At 38.9% G+C, this 18,644-nt stretch overlaps 1 protein-coding gene across 1 annotated transcript; it reads left to right on the top strand.

Moving 5' to 3' along the window:
- The first annotated feature begins 188 nt into the window (after positions 1 to 188).
- LOC100655214 (olfactory receptor 2G3) lies at positions 189 to 1,348 on the top strand. Its single transcript, XM_003421202.3, has one exon. The coding sequence runs from the start codon at positions 329 to 331 to the stop codon at positions 1,346 to 1,348; it is 1,020 nt and encodes a 339-aa protein (XP_003421250.2). The 5' UTR covers positions 189 to 328.
- The last annotated feature ends 17,296 nt before the right edge of the window (positions 1,349 to 18,644 follow it).

The following is an 18,644-nucleotide window of genomic DNA, read 5'->3' as shown; positions in this document are numbered from 1 at the left end:
ACGAACAGTTTTCTATTCCTGTTTGCGCCCAGAATCAGACCTGAATATTGGACTTCATACGCAGAATCTGGTCCATACATAAAAACCATGGAGATAGTGTTCACTTCTTTTTTAATTTTAAAAGGCACTTATTTTTCAGCAGTAGATCATTGCATGTTTCTAGATACTCATGTGCATATCTACTTAGATCAGCTTTAATAACGAAATAATTCATGATTTTCAGAGAGAACGGAACATGGATTGATGTTCCAAATGAGCAACATATTGGCAACAAAAATATGTAGGTTGGACAAGTCAGTCTCCCTGGACCTTTCAGTTCTTACCCTCCATGATTCTAAGACATATGGGTTCATATACACTGCTTCCCGTTCCTCTCTTAGCAGGTGCCGTTCCCTCTGGAGGGCTGGGAAGGGCCAATGACAGTTCCCTGCTGGGTTTCATCCTCCTAGGCTTCTCAGACCACCCTCACCTGGAGGCTGTGCTCTTCGTATTTGACCTTTTCTTCTACCTCCTAACCCTTGTAGGAAATTTCACCATCATCATCATTTCATACCTGGACCCCTCTCTCCATACTCCCATATACTTCTTTCTCAGCAACCTCTCCTTCCTGGACCTCTGCATCACCACAAGCCTTGCCCCTCAGACCTTAGTCAACCTGAGAAGATCAGAGAAGATCATCACTTATGGAGGTTGTTTGGTTCAACTCTACATTTCTTTAGCCCTGGGCTCCACTGAGTGTATTCTCTTAGCTGTGATGGCCTTGGATCAGTATGTTGCTGTTTGCAGACCCCTCTACTATGTAGTTATTATGAACTCACGGTTATACCAGAAGCTGGTATCGATCTCCTGGCTCAGTGGTTTGGCTAATTCCCTGATCCATGCAACCCCCGCCTTGCAGTTGCCTGTCTGTGGCAACCACAGGCTGGATCACTTTATTTGTGAAGTCCCAGCTCTCTTCAAATTGGCTTGTGTGGACACCACCATCAATGAACTGGTCCTCTTTGTTGTTAGTACCCTGTTCTTGCTGATCCCAGCAGCACTCATCCTCCTCTCCTATGTCTTCATCACTCAGGCAGTGCTGAGAATCAAATCAGTGGAGGTGAGGCACAAAGCCTTCAGGACCTGCTTTTCTCACCTTGCTGTGGTGATCATTTTCTATGGCACCATCATATACATGTACCTGCAGCCAAGTAACAGCTATGACCAGGACCAAGGCAAGTGTATCTTCCTTTTCTACACCATGGTGATCCCCACCTTAAATCCCATCATCTACACTTTAAGGAATAAGGATGTAAAGGGGGCTCTGAAGAGACTTCTCTCAGGGAAATTGTGCTCCCTCGGGACATGACACGTAAGGTAGTGATTACAAGTCATGTAGTTACACTCAGCTTCCGTGCAGTCAAATCCACAATTCTGAATTACACACCAATTTAATCTTACTTTATTTTGTTCTCATAAGGCTTTTTTTCCCCTCTCTTACATGGTAAAAGTGTATATGTATATGAATACATACTCATACACATTGAAGCCTGTGAGTGCCAGGACTTGACGGGACTGCCAAATTTTGAGGGGTCTTGCAAGTATTCTGCCTTTGAAAGGGTGCAGTTGCCACTTTTCTTTCCCTCTTTATTTAGTGGTAAATGTCTGAGTTTTCCTTCTCTGACAAATTTCCGCCTTAAACAGGTTCTGGCTTTTGCAGGTTTACTGTTTATGTGTGTGCGTGTCTGTTTATTTAAATGACAGCTTGAGCTGTGGAAGTTTTGAATGAGTATAAACCGCGATCCTCACCACAAAGTCCATATTTTAGTTCTATCACTTATTTCTCAAGGGTTCAAAAAATTAAATCATTGAGTATTTACCATACTGTTTGCCTAGGTAATGCGGATTTAGAAAAATATTTTTTCAGTAAATTCCCCAAGGTTTTTCAGTTTTCTACTAAACAATTACCTTATATATATTTTATAACATCCCTCATAAGAGATTCATGTTGCAGAACAAGCAATTTCTCCATCTGCTGCCTTAGCAAGGCAGGAAAGTACATGCCCATAGGTTGTATTTATAAATCAGTAGGCTGTCACCTTACATATTCGTTTTCATAGCCCATTTCTGATAAAAAATTCTTTTTAAGAAAGAGTAAGAGAAACAGATTACACTAAACACATTATCTGTATTAACTTAGTGAGTGTATTTAACTATATGGTCTGTAGGTCACTGACAGTACATGGTAAATACAAACAATTTGAGAGAGAAGAAACGAAATAATTTTGTTCTAAACCATTTTATACATTAGGTCTATAAGAATAATTGCACAAAAAAAATCAGAATCTTTTTAATAATTATTTTTTCTTTTTAATTTTATTGTGCTTTAGATGAAAGTTTACAGAACAACTTAATTTCTTATTAAAAATTTGTAGACGAAATGTTTTGTGACATTGGTTGAAATCTTTGCAATATGTCAGCACTCTCTCCCTTTCCCTTTCCACCCTGGGTTCCCTGTGTTCATTCATCCACTTTTCCTGTCCCTTTCAGCCTTCTGGTCTGTGCTTTTGGGCAGATGTTCCTCTTTTGGTCTCATATACTTGCCTGAACCAGGAAGCACATTCCTCATCTGTGTTATTGATTGTTTTATAGGCCTGTCTAATCTTTGGCTGAAATGTGGACTTCGGGAGTGGCTTCAGCTCTGAGTTACCACAGGGTCTGGGGGCCATAGTCTTGGGGTACATCTAGTCTCTGTGAAACCAATTGTCTTCTTTTTTTTAATTAATTTTTATTGTGCTTTAAGTGAAAATTTACAAATCAGGTCAGTCTCTCATACAAAAATTTACATACACCTTGCTATACACTCCTAATTGCTCTCCCTCTGATGAGATAGCACAGTAATTCCCTTCACTCTCTCTCCTCGTGTCCATTTGGGTAGCTTCTGGCCATCTCTGCCCTCTCATCTCCCCTCCAGACAGGAGATGCCAACATAGCCTCATGTGTCGACTTGATCCAAGAAGCTGGTTCTTCACCAGTCTTATTTTCCATCCCCTATTCCAGTCCAATCCCTGTCTGAAGAGTTGGCTTTGGGAATGGTTCCTGTCCTGGGCTAACAGAAGGTCTGGAGTCCATGGCCTCCAGGGTCCCTCCAGTCCCAGTCTGACCATTAAGTCTGGTCTTTTTATGAGAATTTGGGGTCTGCATCCCACTGCTCTCCTGCTTCCTCAGGGTTTCTCTGTTGAGTTCCCTGTCAGGGCAGTCATCGGTTGTGGCCGGGTACTATCTAGCTCTTCTGGTCTCAGGCTGATGCGGTCCTTTTTGTCTCTTAGGCTCATAATTATTTTGTGCCTTTGGTGTTCTTCATTCTTCCTTGTTCCAGGTGGGTTGAGACCAACTGATGCATCTTAGATGGCTGCTTGCTAGCATTTAAGATCTCAGACACCACTCTCCAAAGTGGAATGCAGAATGTTTTCTTAATAGATTTCATTATACCAATTGACTTAGATGTCCCCTGAAACCATGGTCCTCAAACCCCCACTCCTGCTATCCTGGCCTTTGAAGTGTTCAGTTTATTGAGGAAAATTCTTTGTTTTTTGTTTAGTCCATTTGTGTCGACCTCTCCTGTATTGTGTATCGTCTTTCCCTTCACCTAAAATGAAATTTATCTGCTATCTAATTAGTGAATACCCATTTCCCTCCCTCCCGCCCTCCCCCATCTCATAACCAACCATGAAAGAGTATTTTATTCTCTGCTTAAACAGTTTCTCCAGTTCTTATAATAGTGGTCTTATACAATGTTTTTCCTTTAATGTCTTCCAGATTTCTCCATGTTATGAAATGTTTCATGGATTCAACATTGTTCTTTACTGATGCGTAGTATCCCATTGTGTGAATATACCACAGTTTTTTTATCCATTCATCCATTATTGGGCACCTTGGTTTCTTCCAACTTTTTGCTATTGTAAACAGTGCTGCCACAAACATGGGTATGCATATATCTGTTCCTGTAAAGGCTTTTATTTCTCTAAGATATATTCCAAGGAGTGGGATTGCTGAATTGTATGGTACTTTTCTATTTCTAGCTTTTTAAGGAAGTGCCAAATTGACTTCTAAAGTGGTTGTACCATTTTACATTCCCACCAGCAGTGTATAAGTGTTGCAGTCTCCCCACAACCTCTCCAACATTTATTCTTTTGTGTTTTTTGGATTAATGCCAGCCTTATTGGAGTGAGATGGCATCTCATTGTAGTTTTGATTTGCATTTCTCTAATGGCTAATGATAGTGAGTATTTCCTCACGTATCTGTTAGCTACCTGAATGTCTTCTTTAGTGAAGTGCGTGTTCATGTCCTTTGCACATTCTTTAATTGGGTTATTTTCCTTTTTGTGGTTGAGTTTTTGCAGTACCATGTAGATTTTAGAGATCAGGCGCTGGTCAGAGATGTCATAGCTGAAAACTTTTTCCCAGTCTGTAGGTAATCTGTTCACTCTTTTGGTGGAGTCTTTGGATGAACATAGGTGATTGATTTTTAGGAGCTCCCACTTATCTGGTTTCTCTTCGGCATTTTTCGTAATGTTTTGTATTCTGTTTATGCCTTCATTGTATGAGGGCTCCTAACGTTGTCCCTATTTTTTCTTCCATGATCTTTATCGTTTTATACTTTATGTTTAGGTCTTTAATCCATTTTTAGTTAGTTTTGTGCATGGTGTGAGGTATGGGTCTTGTTTCATTTTTTTGCAGATGGATATCCAGTTATGCCAGCACCATTTGTTAAAAAGACTATCTTTTCTACAGTTAACTGACACTGGGCCTTTGTGAAATATCAGCTGCTCATGTGTGGATGCATTTATATCTGGATTCTCAATTCTGTTTCATTGGTCTATGTGTCTGTTATTGTACCAGTACCAGGCTGTTTTGACTACTGTGGCTGTAAAATATGTTCTAAAATTAGGTAGAGGGAGGCCTCCCACTTTGTTCTTCTTTTTCAGTAATGCTTTGCTTATCCAAGACTTCTTTCCCTTCCATATGAAGTTGGTGATTTGTTTCTCCATCACATTAAAAAATGTCGTTGGAATTCGGATCAGAATTGCATTGTATATATTAGATGGCTTTTGGTAGAATAGACATTTTTACAATGTTAAGTCTTCCTATCCATGAGCAAGGTATGTTTTTCAACTTATGTAGGTCTCTTTTAGTTTCTTCCAGTAGTACCTTGTAGTTTTCTTTGTGTAGGTCTTTTATGTCTCTGGTTAGATTTATTCCTAAGTATTTTGTCTTCTTGGGGGCTATTGTGAATGGTATTGATTTGGTGACTTCCTCTTCGATGTTCTTTTTGTTGGTGTAGAGGAATCCAACTGATTTTTGTATATTTATCTTGTAACCTGATACTCTGCTGAACTCTTCTATTAGTTTCAGTAGTTTTCTGGAGGATTCCGTAGGGTTTTCTGTGTATAAGATCATGTCATCTGCAAATAGAGATACTTTTACTTCTTCCTTACCAATCTGGATGCCCATTATTTCTTTATCTAACCTAATTGCTCTGGCTAGGACCTCCAGCACAGTGTTGAATAAAAGTGGTGATAAGGGGCATCCTTGTCTGGTTCTCGTTCTCAAGGGGAATGCTTTCAGAATCTCTCCCTTCAGGATGATGTTGGCTGTTGGCTTTGTATAAATGCCCTTTTTTATGTTGAGGAATTTTCCTCCTATTCCTATTTTGCTCAGAGTTTTTATCATGACTGGGTGTTGGACTTTGTCAAATGCCTTTTCTGCATCAATTGATAAAATCATGTGGCTCTTGTCTTTTGTTTCATTTATATGGTGGATTAAATTAATTTTTTCTAATATTGAACCATCCTTGCGTACCTGGTATAAATCCCACTTGGTAATGGTGAATTATTTTTTTAAATGTTCCTGAATTCTATTGCCTAGAATTTTGGTGAAGATTTTTGCATCTAAGTTCATGAGGGATATAGGTCTGTAATTTTCTGTTTTTCTGGTGTCTTTAGCTTGTTTTGGTATCAGGGATATGGTGGTTTCGAGTATTCCATCCTTTTCTATGCTTTGAAATACCTTTAGTAGTAGTGGTGTTAACTCTTCTCTAAAAGATTGGTAGAACTCTGCAGTGAAGCCATCTGGGTCAGGGTTTTTTTTTTTTTTTTTTTTGATTGGGAGTTTTTTGATTACCTTTTCAATCTCTTTTTTGTTATGAGTCTATTTAGTTCTGCTACTTCTGTTTGTGTTAGTTAAGGTTGGTATTGTGTTTCTAGGAATTCATCCATTTCTTCTAGGTTTTCAAATTTGTTAGAGTATAATTTTTCATAGTAATCTGATCTGATTCTTTTCATTTCAGTTGGGTCTTTTGTGATATGGCCCATCTCATTTCTTATTCAGGTTATTTGTTTCCTTTCCTCTATTTCTTTAGTCAGTCTGGCCAGTGTTTTACCAATTTTGTTAATTTTTTCAAAGAACCAGCTTTTGATTTTGTTAACTCTTTCAGTTGTTTTTCAGTTCTCTAATTCATTTAATTCTGCTCTAGTTTTTATTATTTTTTTTTTCTTCTGGTGCTTAAGGGTTTCTTTTGTTGCTCTCTTTCTATTTGTTCAAGTTGTAGGGACAGTTCTTTGATTTTGGCTATTTCTTCTTTTTGTATGTGTGCATTTATTGATATAAATTGACCTCTGAGCACTGCTTTCGCTGTGTCCCAAAGGTTCTGATAGGAAGTGTTTTCAGTCTCGTTGGATTCTATGAATTTCTTTATTCCCTCCTTAATGTCTTCTATAACCCAGTCGTTTTTCAGCAGGGTATTGTTCAGTTTCCAAGTAGTTGATTTCTTTTCCCTGATTTTTCTGTTATTGATTTCTACTTTTATGGCCTTATGATCTGAGAAGATGTTCTGTAATATTTCGATGTTTTGGATTCTGCAAAGGTTTGTTTTATGACCTCATATATGATCTATTCTAGAGAATGTCCCATGTGCACTAGAAAAAAAAGTATATTTTGCAGCTGTTGGGTGGAGTGTTCTGTATAGGTCTATGAGGTCAAGTTGGTTGATTGTAGCAATTAGGTCTTCCGTGTCTCTATTGAGCTTCTTACTGGAAGTCCTATCCTTCTCCGAAAGTGGTGTGTTGAAGTCTCCTGCTATAATTGTGGAGCTGTCTATCTTACTTTTCAGTTCTGTTAAAGTTTGTTTTATGTATGTTGCAGCTCTGTCATTGGGTACATAGATATTTAATATGGTTATGTCTTCCTGATCATTTGTCCCTTTAATCATTATGTAGGGTCCTTCTTTATCCTTTGTGGTGGATTTAACTTTAAAGTCTATTTTGTCAGAAATTAATATTGCTACTCCTGCTCTTTTTTGTTTGTTGTTTGCTTGATGTATTTTTTTCCATCCTTTGAGTTTTAGTTTGTTTGTGTCTCTAATTCTAAGGTGTGTCTCTTGTAGGTAGTATACAGCTGGATTATATTTTTTTGTACCCAGTTTGCCCCTCTTTGTCTCTTTATTGGTTCATTCAGACCATTTACATTCAGTGTAATTATAGATGAGTTTAGTGCTATCATTTTGATGCCTTTTGTGTGTGTTGTTGACAATTTCATTTTTCCACTTACTTTTTTGTGCTGAGAAGTTTTTCTTTGTAAATTGTATGTTCCTTGTTTTCATTGTATTTGAGTTTATTTTTGCCTAGTCGTTATGTGTTCTTGGTTTTTATTTTGAAGTATGGAATTGTTAGACCTCTTTGTGGCTACCTTATTATTTACCCCTGTTTTTTAAGTAAAACCCTGACTTGTATCACCCTATAATATCCCCTTGGTTTCCTCTCCATATGGAAGATCTATGCCTCCTGTATTTAGTCTCTCTTTGTTGATTATTGTGATCTTGTACATACTGATATCAATGATTCCCTGTTTTGAGCATTTTTTTTAATTGATCTTATTTTGTGTTTGTGGTTTCCCTATCTGAGTTGATATCAGGATGTTCTGTTCTGTGACCTTGTGTTGTGTTGTTATCTGATATTACTGATTTTCTGACCAAAGAATTTCCTTTAGTAATTCTTGTAGCTTTGGTTTGGTTTTTGCAAATTCTCTAAGCTCGTATTAATCTGTAATTGTCTTACTTTCACCTTCATATTTGAGAGAGAGTTTTGCTGGCTGTATGATCCTTGGCTGGCAGTTTTTCTCCTTCACTGCTCTATATATGTCATCCCATTGCCTTCTTGCCTGCGTGGCTTCTGCTGAGTAGTCCAAACTTATTGATTCACTTTTGTAGGAGACTTTTCGTTTATCCCAGGCTGTTTTTAAAATTTTCTCTTTATCTTTGGTTTGGGCACGTTTGATGATAATATGTCTTGGTGATTTTCTTTTGGGATCTACCTTGTATGGGATTCAATGAGCATCTTGGATAGAAATCCTTTCATCTTTCACGATGCCAGGGAAGTTTTCTGCCAAGGGATCTTCAACTATTCTCTCTGTATTTTCTGTTATCCCTCTCTGTTCTGAAACTCCAATCACACGGAAGTTATTCTTCTTGATAGAGTTCCACATGATTCTTAGGGTGTCTTCATTGTTTTAAATTCTTTTATCTGATTTTTCTTCTAATATACTTTTGCTAATTGCCTTATCCTCTGTCTCCCCAATTCTGCATCCCAATTCCTTGATTCTGCTCCTCTGACTTCCTATTGAGTTCTAATTCTGAAATTTTATTGTTAATCTTTTCAATTTCTGAATGCTGCCTCTCTATTGATTCTTGCAACTTATTAAATTTTTCACTATGTTCTTGTATAATCTTTTTGATTTCTTCAACTTCTTTATCTGTGTGTTCCTTGGCTTTTCCTGTAGATTGTCTTATTTCATTTCTAAGGTCATCCCTGATGTCTTGAAGCATTCTGTATATTCGTTTTTTATATTTTATACCTGGCAATTCCAGGAATGTATCTTCATCTGGGAAAGGTTTTGATTCTTTGATTTGAGGGTTTGTAGAAGCAATCATGGCCTGCTTCTTTATGTAATTTGATATCGAGTGCTGTCTCTGAGCCATGTCTAAGTTATTGTAATGATTTATTTTATATTTGCTCACTGAGTCTTATCTTCTTGTTTTGTTTCAATACACCCAGATGGGCTACTAGAGTGTGCTAACTTGATGGTTGGAGTCTTTGAAACACTTATGTCCTGTTAACAGCTGGTTTGAGCTGTTACCAGGTATATGAGCCTATCAGTCCATTCACTATTCTTGAATAGAATCGGCTTAGGTGTCCTGATAGTGGGTCACCTAGTGTGTGGCATAGGCTCTCACCTACTATCTTAGAGGAGTAGTGGTAATGGTTGTATGCACTGGTTTTTAGTAGCGGCAGAAGGTCACACTCTGAGTAGGGCTGGGTGGTGACAGCCTTCCCCCAAGTGCCAGTGAGGTAGGAGCATCTCTGTTCCCTAGAATGCTCTGGTGGGTGGGCTCTGCAGCTGTACCTTAGGTACCCAATGCTTGTACTGCTAAAGGCTGGTAGGCATCATTATCCTCAGGCCCCTTTAGCAGGTGGCTAGGTTGTGTGGATGGAGCCTCAGCCCTCAGTTCCCAGTGAGGGCTCTGTTTAATAGGTAGAGCAGTATCAAACCTCTAAAGTTTGCCTTTCCACTGCTCAGCTAAAACAATTACAGTCAGATCTCTAACGGAATTGCCTTTGCATTATAATAGCCACCTGGTTCCAAGTAGGGGTGAAAGCCAAAGACTGTGGATCTCTTATGCCTGGATGGAGCTGGTTCTGTACTGTTATTCCAATTTAGGGAAGTCAGGGAAGGATTTTCCCCCTGATTGTTGATTGCTGCTTTTCCCAGGCCAGGAGAATGGGTTAGGAAAAAAAAAAAAAAACCTCAGAGCACTTCACTCTCTGGCCCAGGGAATTCCCATGTTAATGAAGCTGGTGGGGGACAGGGAGAGGAGGGATCAGATAGATAGGAGACAGTAGCACAGTAAAACAGAAAAAAATCACTTATTTTGTTTGGTGAGGGCTGTTTTATCTGAGATTCTAGAGGGGTGTGTAGCCTGTGTGCTCTGGCTGGGTCCCTGCAGGGATTGCTCCAGGGGGTTAGGGCTGCGTCCCATGCTTGCCTTGTCTCAGGAAGCCACCATCAGTCCTGAGGCACTCTCTCCAAAGCCCAGCACCAAGGGATCAGGGCTGGGTGGCTGTTTGTGCATGGTCTCTCAGTCCCCTGTTACTGAGGTTGGTTTGTAGCCTGTATGTGCTGGCCGGGTCCCTGTGCTGATTGCCCCTGGGGGTTAGGGCTGCATCCTGTGCTTGCCTTGTCTCAGGAAGCCACTATCAGTCCCACCGTACTTAGTCCAAAGCCCAGCACCAAGGTCTCAGGGCTTGGACTCTGCGCACCAAGCTCCAGGACTAGTCACTGCTTCCGTGTGGTTTCTCGTTCCTCTGTCAGCCATGTCAGTGTGTAGCCTGTGTGCACTGGCTGGGTCCCTTCTGAGATTGCTCCAGGGGGTTAGGGCTGCATCCTGTGCTTGCCTTGTCTCAGGAAGCCATGATCAGCCCCATGCTCTGGCACCATGTCACCACAAGGGCTCAGGGCTGGGGTGCGGCACACTGGGCTCCAGAACTGGTCGCTGCTTCAGTGCACGGTTTCTCGCTTCCCTGTCACTCTGGTCAATTCCTTAGTTCTGTGTTTGATTGTCATGGTTCATAGATTGTCATATATGTAATCAATTCACTTGTTTTTTTGAGTCTTTGTTGCAAGAGGGATCAGCGGAAGCTTCTGCCTAGTCAGCCATCTTGGTCCTGCCTCCTATTCCAATTGTCTTTTTTTTTTTAGTGTGAATTTGTTCTACATTTTTCTAATGTTCTATTGTGATCCCTGTCAAAACAGTCAATGGTGGAAGCTGGGCACTGCCTAGTTCTTCTGGGCTCAGGCTGGTGGAGGCTGTGGTTCATGTGGTCCATTAGTCCTTTGGATTAATATTTCCTTCATGTCATCGGTTTTCTTCATTCCCCTTTGCTCTGGACAGGATGGAACCAATAGATGTATCTCAGAAGGCCACTCAAAGCCTTTTAAGGCCCCAGATGCTACACACCAAAGTAGTATTATAACCTCTTCTTTATGAACTATGTTATGCCAATTGACTAGATGCCCCCGAAACCATAGTCCCCAGCCCTCAGCCCCAATACCTCAGTATCTCAAGGTCTTTGGATGTGTCTAGGGAGCTTCTATGACTTTACCTTGGTTGAATTGTGCTGACTTCCTCTGTATTGTGTGTTGTCTTTCCATTCACCAGAGTTTACACTTGTGTACTATATAGGGTGAGTCAGAATCAACTCAACAGCAATGCGTGGGTTTTTTTTATCGTGCTCTAAGTGAAAGTTTACAAATCGAGTCAGTCTGTCATACAAAAACTTATACACACCTTGCTGTGTTACCCTAGCTCCTCTCCCCCTAATGTGATAGCACACTTCTTCTCTCCACCCTGTATTCCCCTTGTCCATTCAACTGGCTCCTGTCCCCCTCTTCCTTTTCATCTCATCTCCAGACAGGAGCTTCCCACATAGTCTCATGTTTCTACTTCAGCCGAGAACTCATTCTTCCTCAATATCATGTTCTGTCTTATAGTCCAGTTCAATCCCTGTATGAAGAGTTGGCTTTGGGAATGGTTCCAGTCCTTGGGCTAACAGAGGGTCTGGGGACCATGACATCCCTCCAGTCTCAGTCAGATCATTAAGTCTGGTCTTTTCACAAGAATTTGAGGTCTGCATCCCACTGTTCTCTTGCTCCATTGGGGATTCTCTGTTGTGTTCCCTGACAGGGCAGTCATAGGTGGTAGCCAGGCACCATATAATTCTTCTGGTCTCAGGCTGATGTACTCTCTGGTTTATGCCTCTTAGGCTCATATTTACCTTGGATCTTTGGTGTTCTTCATTCTCCTTTGCTCCAGGTGGGTTGAGACCAACTGATGTGCCTTAGATAGCCGCTTGCTATCTAAGACCCCAGGCACCTCTCTCCAAAGTGGGATGCAGAACATTTTCTTAATACATTTTGTTATGGAAGTTGACCTAGGTATCCCCTGAAACCATGGTCCCCAGACCCAGTGGGTGACTTTTTAATACCTAGTTAGTTGATTTGCCCTCTCTATTCCTCCCCTCCCTTATAACCACCAAAGATTGTTTTTTTCCAAATTTTTCTTGCGTTTTTATAATAGTGATCTCATACAATATTTATCATTTTGTGATTGACATTTCTCTCAGCGTAATGCCTTCCAAATTCATCCATGTTGTGGATTCATCATTTTTCTTTATCTTTGGTTGTGTTCCATTGTGCGTATGTACCATGATTTGTTTATCCATTCATCTATTGATGGGCACTTACGTTGTTTCCATCTTTTTGCTATTGTGAATAATGCTGCAATGAACATGAGTGGGCATATGTCTATTTGTGTGGTGCCTCTTCTTTCTCTAGGATATATTTCTAGGAGTGGGATTTCTGATCATATGTATTTTGGTCATCTAGTGCTGCTATGACAGAAATACCACAAGTGGATGGCTTTAACAAACAGAAGTTTATTCTTTCACAGTCCAGTAATCTAGAAGTCTGAATTCAGGGTAGCAGCCAGGGGAAGGCTTTCTCTCTCAGCTCTGGAGGAATGTCCTTGTCATCAGTTTTCCTGTGGTCTGGGAGCTTCTCAGTGCAGAAACCTCAGGTCCAAAGGTTGTGCTGTGCTCCTGGTACTGCTTTCTTGGTGGTATGAGGTCCTCATACCACTTCTGTCTTTTATGTCTCGAAAGAGATTTGCTTAAAACAATACTTAATCTTGTAAACTTTATCATTGTAACTGCCTCTAATTCATTCTTATTACATCATAGTGATAGGGTTTAAAACACATAGGGAAATCACATAAAATGGTGGACAGTAGCACAATACTGGGACTCATGGCCCATCTAACTTGACAGATATTTTTGGGAGACACAATTCAACCCATGAATATGGTATTTTTATTTCTAGCTTTTTAATGAGGCACCATATCATTTTCCATAGTGGTTGTACCATTTTACATTCCCAGTAGTAGTGCGTATGAGTTCCAATTTCCCTGTACCCTCTCCAACACTTGTTATTTTCTTTTTTGTTTTTTATTAGTGTCATTAATGTAGGGGGAGATGGTGTCTCCTTGTAGTTTTGATTTGCCTTTCTCTAATGGCTGATGATAACGAGCATTTTCTCATGTGTCTGTTAGCCGTCTGGATGTCTTCTTTGGTGAAATGTCTTCATACCTTTTGCCCATTTTTAAGTTGGATTATTTGTCCTTTTGTTGTTGAGGTGTTCAAGTGTTCTACAGATTTTAGAGATTAGGCCCTTGTCGTATATGTTCTGAACAAATTTTTTTCCCAGTCCATAAGTTCTCTTTTCATGAAGTCTTTTGATGGGCATAAGTGTTTAATTATTAAGAGTCTCCCAGTTATCTAGTTTCTCTTCTGGTGTTTGTGTATAGTTAGTTATGTTTATATTTATGCCATGTATTAGGGCCCCTAGCATTGTCCCTATTTTTTCTTGCATGATCGTTATCACTTTAGGTTTTATATTTAGGTCTTTGATCCATTTTGAGTTAGTTTTTGTGTATGGTTTTTAGGTATGGGTCCTGTTTCATTTTTTTACAGATGAATATTCAGTGTTGCCAGCAACATTTGTTAAAAAGACTGTCTTTCCCCATTTAATGGACTTAGGTCCTATGTCCAAAGATCAGCTGACCATACATGGATAAATTTACATCTGGGTTTCCGATTCTGTTGCATTGGTCTATGTTTCTATTCTCGTATGAGTACCAGGTTGTTTTGACATTGTGGCTGTGTCAGGAAGTGTGAGGCCTCCTACTGTGTCCTTTTTCTTCAGTAACGCTTTGCTTATCCAGGGTCACTTTCATTTCCATATGAAGTTGATGATTAGTTTTTCCATCTCATTAAAGAATGCTGTTTGTATTTGGATTGGGATTGCATTATACCTGTAGATTGCTTTCAGTAGAATTGACATTTTCACAATGTTGAGTCTTCCTATCCATGAGCATGGTCTGTTTTTCTATGTAAGTAGGTCTCCTTTGGTTCCTTGCAATAGTGTTCTGTAGTTTTCTTTGTATAGGTCTTTTACACCCCTGGTTAGATTTATTCCTAAGTATTTTATCATTTTTAGGGGCCATTACAAATGATATTGTTTTCCTGTTTTCCTTTTCAAAGTTCTGTTTGTTAGTGTATAGGAATCCAACTGATTTTTGTGTGTCAATCTTGTATCCTGTTACTCTGCTGACTCTTTCTATGAGTTCCAGTAGTTTTCTTGTGGAGTCTTTGGGGTTCTGTACATACAGGACCATATAATCTGAAAATACAGATAGCTTCATTTCTTCCTTTCCAATATGGATACCATTTATTTCTTTTTCTTGCCTTATTTGCTCTAGCCAGGGCATCCAGCACAATGTTAAATAGGAGTGGTGTGATAAAGGGCATTCTTGCTTTCTTCCCATTCTCAGGAGCAATGCTTTCAGTCTGTCTCCACTGAAAATGATGTTGGCTGTTGTTTTTGTATAGATGCTCTTTATTATGTTGAAGAATTTCCATTCTATTTCTATTTTATTGAGGGTTTTTATCAGCAATGAGTGTTGGAGTATCAAATGCTTTTGTTCATCGGTTGAGATGATCATGTGATTGTTTTCTTTTGTTCTGTTTATGTGGTGGATTATGTTGATTGATTTTCTAATGTTGAACTATCCTTGCACACCTGGTATGAATCCCACTTGGTTGGGGTATATCATTTTTTGATATGATGTTGAGCCCCATGAGCTAGAATTTTTTGAGAAGTTTTGCATCTATCTTCATGAGAAGATATTGGTCTATAATTTTCTTTCTTCTTTTTTTTTTTGTGATGTCTTTGCTGACTTTGGTATCTGGGTCATGCTAACTTCACAGAATGAACTAGGGAGTATTCCTTCCTTTTATACATTCTGAAATAGTTTGAGTAGTACTGGCGTGAGTTCTTCTCTGAACATTTGGTAGAATTCTCCATTGAAGCCATCCAGGCCAGGGTTTCTTTTCTGGTGTGAGTTTTTTTTTTTTTTTTTTAACCTCTTCAATCTTTTCAATAATTATTATTTCTTAAGGGTAGAAAGTCATTTTATTTGTCTTTGCCAAACACTATACAACTCATGTCTTAGAAGCTTGCAAGCAGCCATTCAAGGCAGACCAATTGGTCTCTATTTGCCTGGAGCAACAGAAGAAGGAGAGTCAGGAATAGGAGGATGATATGGAAAGAGTGATATGGAATTATGCCTCCATGAACAACTGCCTCCTTTGCCATGAGACCAGAACTGGATGATACCCAACAACCATTACTGAATATGTTGATGAAAGATCCTATAGAAGAATCCTGAACAAAAAGGTCAAAATGCAGAACACAATTTCAAATTCTCATGGATTCCAGACTTTCTGGAGTCATGAAGGCTGGATGCACCCCAGAAACTATTGCCACGAAATAGTCCGTAAACCTGAAACAAAAAATAACCCCTGAAGCCTTAAAAATCAAACAATAATTTAAACCCATAAAAAATTTCTTCCTTGTGCATTATGTTGTTTTAAGATCTACATGGGATCAAACTGACAATAGCAACTCAAAAGATTAGATAGGAAACTTAGGTGGCAGTGAGTTTATGTTAATGAGGGAGAAACAGCTCAGAAGAGGAGGGTGAGCATGGTTGCACAACCTGAAGAATATAATCATGTCACTGAATAGTACTTGTAGAAACAGTTGAATTGGTGTATGTTTACTGTGTATATTCTCAAGCAACAACAAAATAAAAAAATTTAAAAAACCATTGTTATTTCATTTAAACTATTAAATTATTTATGATTCTATGTCAAAACCATAGATTGTAATAAAATACAGAAGGGAAAATGTGGGTACACTGAATACCTGAGAGAGTTAAAGATCAGAGGTTCAAATTCCAGGTAAAATGAAGTAAACACGCTCCACCCTGTCCCTTCTACAGAGTGTAGCTTTAGAACCTTACATAAAGGATGAAATGGCTATTTGAGGGCTCAATAATAAATAGTATCAAGCTGATGAGAGAACATCAAAATTGGAAGCATCATTGAATCTGGTAAGTTTACCATTTTTAAACCTTCTGGTCTTCCTTCAGCTTGGTCTATGATGCATATTCAGTCATATAAGTGCAATTTTAAAATCTAAAATTTTTCTAAAATAAAAAGTTTAGGGACTTTTGTTTCCAGGAAGATAACATATAAACACATTTTTTTTTTTTTAATTTCTCCTGTTAAGTTCAACTAAAACCCTGGACATTATAACATAATAAGACTCTAAACGTTGGAGAAAAGGTAGCCTAGCAAAAACTCTTGAGACGTGAGGGAGAGCGAAAACCCAAACCAAAACTGTTGCAGTTGATTCAATTCCAACTCATAGTGACCCTATGGGACAGAGTAGAGCTGCCTCATAAGATTTCCAAAGAGTGGCTGGTGGGTTTGAAATGCCGACCTTTTCATTAGCAGCTGAATGCTTAACCACTGTACCACCAGGGCTCCTGGGGACTTACACAGTGGTCAATTCTCTGGTTTTTCTTTTTTGCTCATGTATCCGAGACTAGGTCTCGGAGAACCTGGAAATCCAGAAATGCCAATAAGACAGACCAAACAACAACAACAACAACAAAAAACGCTGCTCACTCTAGTCAAAAGATAAAGAAAGGGGAAGCCTAATAAGACAGAAAATTTTTAAACAACAACCCATTTACTCTATCCAAACACCACAGAAGAGACGGTGGCCCACCCCCACTCCTTTTAGAAAAGAATGAATGGGGAGCCTAGACTTCTGCCCTTGGCAGGCTGTAATGGTGCACCCCAGTTCCCTGCTGCAGTGATGTCTGAGAAGGCCATTAGGGCACCAGCACTTTCAATCCCAGTAGGCAGATATGAGCTTTTCACCATCTCCACAGTGTCAGTGGAGATCACATGGGGTGGAAATGATAAAAGAAGGAATCTTGGAGCATCAGGAAGGTAGAATAATGGGAAAAAGAAAAATATGGGTAAATACTCTAGATTTTCTTTTTCCTCTTGAGTTTTCTAAATTATATTTGATAGTTGAGGCAAAAATTATAGCACTGTTTGGTGTGGTTCTCACTGCATGTAGAGGAAATTAAGACAACAGTATTATAAATGGGGGAGGGTAAAGAGAATTTAACCCAAACCAAATCAAACCCAGTGCCGTCGAGTTGACTCCGACTCATAGCAACCCTATAGGACAGAGTAGGACTGCCCCATAGAGTTTCCAAGGAGCTTCTGGTGGATTCAAACTGCCAACCCTTTGGTTAGTAGCCGTAGCACTTAACCACTACCCACCAGGGTTTCCTACGAGAAGTAAAGGGAAGAAGAAATATTTCTTCATTTCATTAAAATTGGTAAAATAATGGCCCTGGTAGACTGTGATATGTTTATATAATGTAATAGGCACCTTGATGGTACAGTGGCTAAAGTGCTCAGCTGCTAATTGAAAGGTCCGTGGTCTAAACTCATCAGATCCTCTGCGGGAGAATATTGCTGCAGTCTGTTTCTGCAAAGATTTCAGCCTGAGAAACCTTACGGGGCAATTCTGCTTTGTCCTATAGGGTCACTATGAGCCATGACTCACAGCAATGGGTTTTTAAAATGTAATACCTAAAACAACCACCAATTTTTTTTTAATTATGCTAAAAAAAACTATAGAAAAATTAAATTGAATTCTAAAAATGATTCAAATAACCCATAGAAAGGCAGGAAAACAAAACAGAGTGACAAGTTACAGAGAAAACAAACAATAAAATGTCAGATTTAAGCCCTAACATATCAAGAATTACATTAAATGTAAATGGTCTGATTTACACCAATTAAGAGTGGGAAAATATGACAGAACTCTATGCTGTCTACAAGAAACTCCCTTCAAATATAATGTTACAGGTAGGTTGAAAGTAAAAAAAAAAAAAGACAAAAATGTATAAATATTAATAAAGAAGAAAGCAGGATTCCTATATTAACACTGCGGAAGTAGACTCAGAGCAAATACAATTACCAAGAATAGAGATGGGCATTATACAATAAAATGGCTGATGCATTGAGAACTAATAGCAATTCTAAGTGTATGTGGCTCAAACAACAGAGCTATAAAATAAAAGAAAAAATTGATATACTGAAAGGATAAATAGACAAATATACAATTATAGTTGGAGACTTCAATAGCCCAATAGCCCACTATCAACAATTAAAAAAGCAACTAGAAGGAAAATTAACAAGGATACAGCAGCACTTAAAAATACCGTTGACCAAAGGATCTAATTCACATTTATAGAATTCTTCACCCAACAACAGAAGAATACCTTCAAGGGTTCAGGCAAATATACCAAAATAAGCTGTAACCTGGGCCAAAAGAAAACATCTACAGATTTAAGATAATTGAATCCTTATAGATTGTGTTCTCTGATCACATTGTGATCAAACTAGAAATCAATAGCATAGAGGTAATAGAAATTTTTCCAAACACTTGGACACTGGACAACTCACTTCTACAAAATTCATCAATCAAAAAACTATATCTCAAGGGAAACAAAAACAGATTGAACTGAATGAAAATTAAATACATCATATGAGATTTGTGGG

The sequence above is a fragment of the Loxodonta africana genome, chromosome 2 (assembly GCF_030014295.1).
Source record: "Loxodonta africana isolate mLoxAfr1 chromosome 2, mLoxAfr1.hap2, whole genome shotgun sequence".
Classification (NCBI taxonomy): domain Eukaryota; kingdom Metazoa; phylum Chordata; class Mammalia; order Proboscidea; family Elephantidae; genus Loxodonta; species Loxodonta africana.
This window is presented reverse-complemented; position numbering and strand designations above follow the sequence as displayed.

What these genes read in the sequence shown, in the direction of transcription:
- LOC100655214 (XM_003421202.3), top strand. Translation starts at nt 329, where the DNA reads ATGATTCTAAGACATATGGGTTCATATACACTGCTTCCCGTTCCTCTC.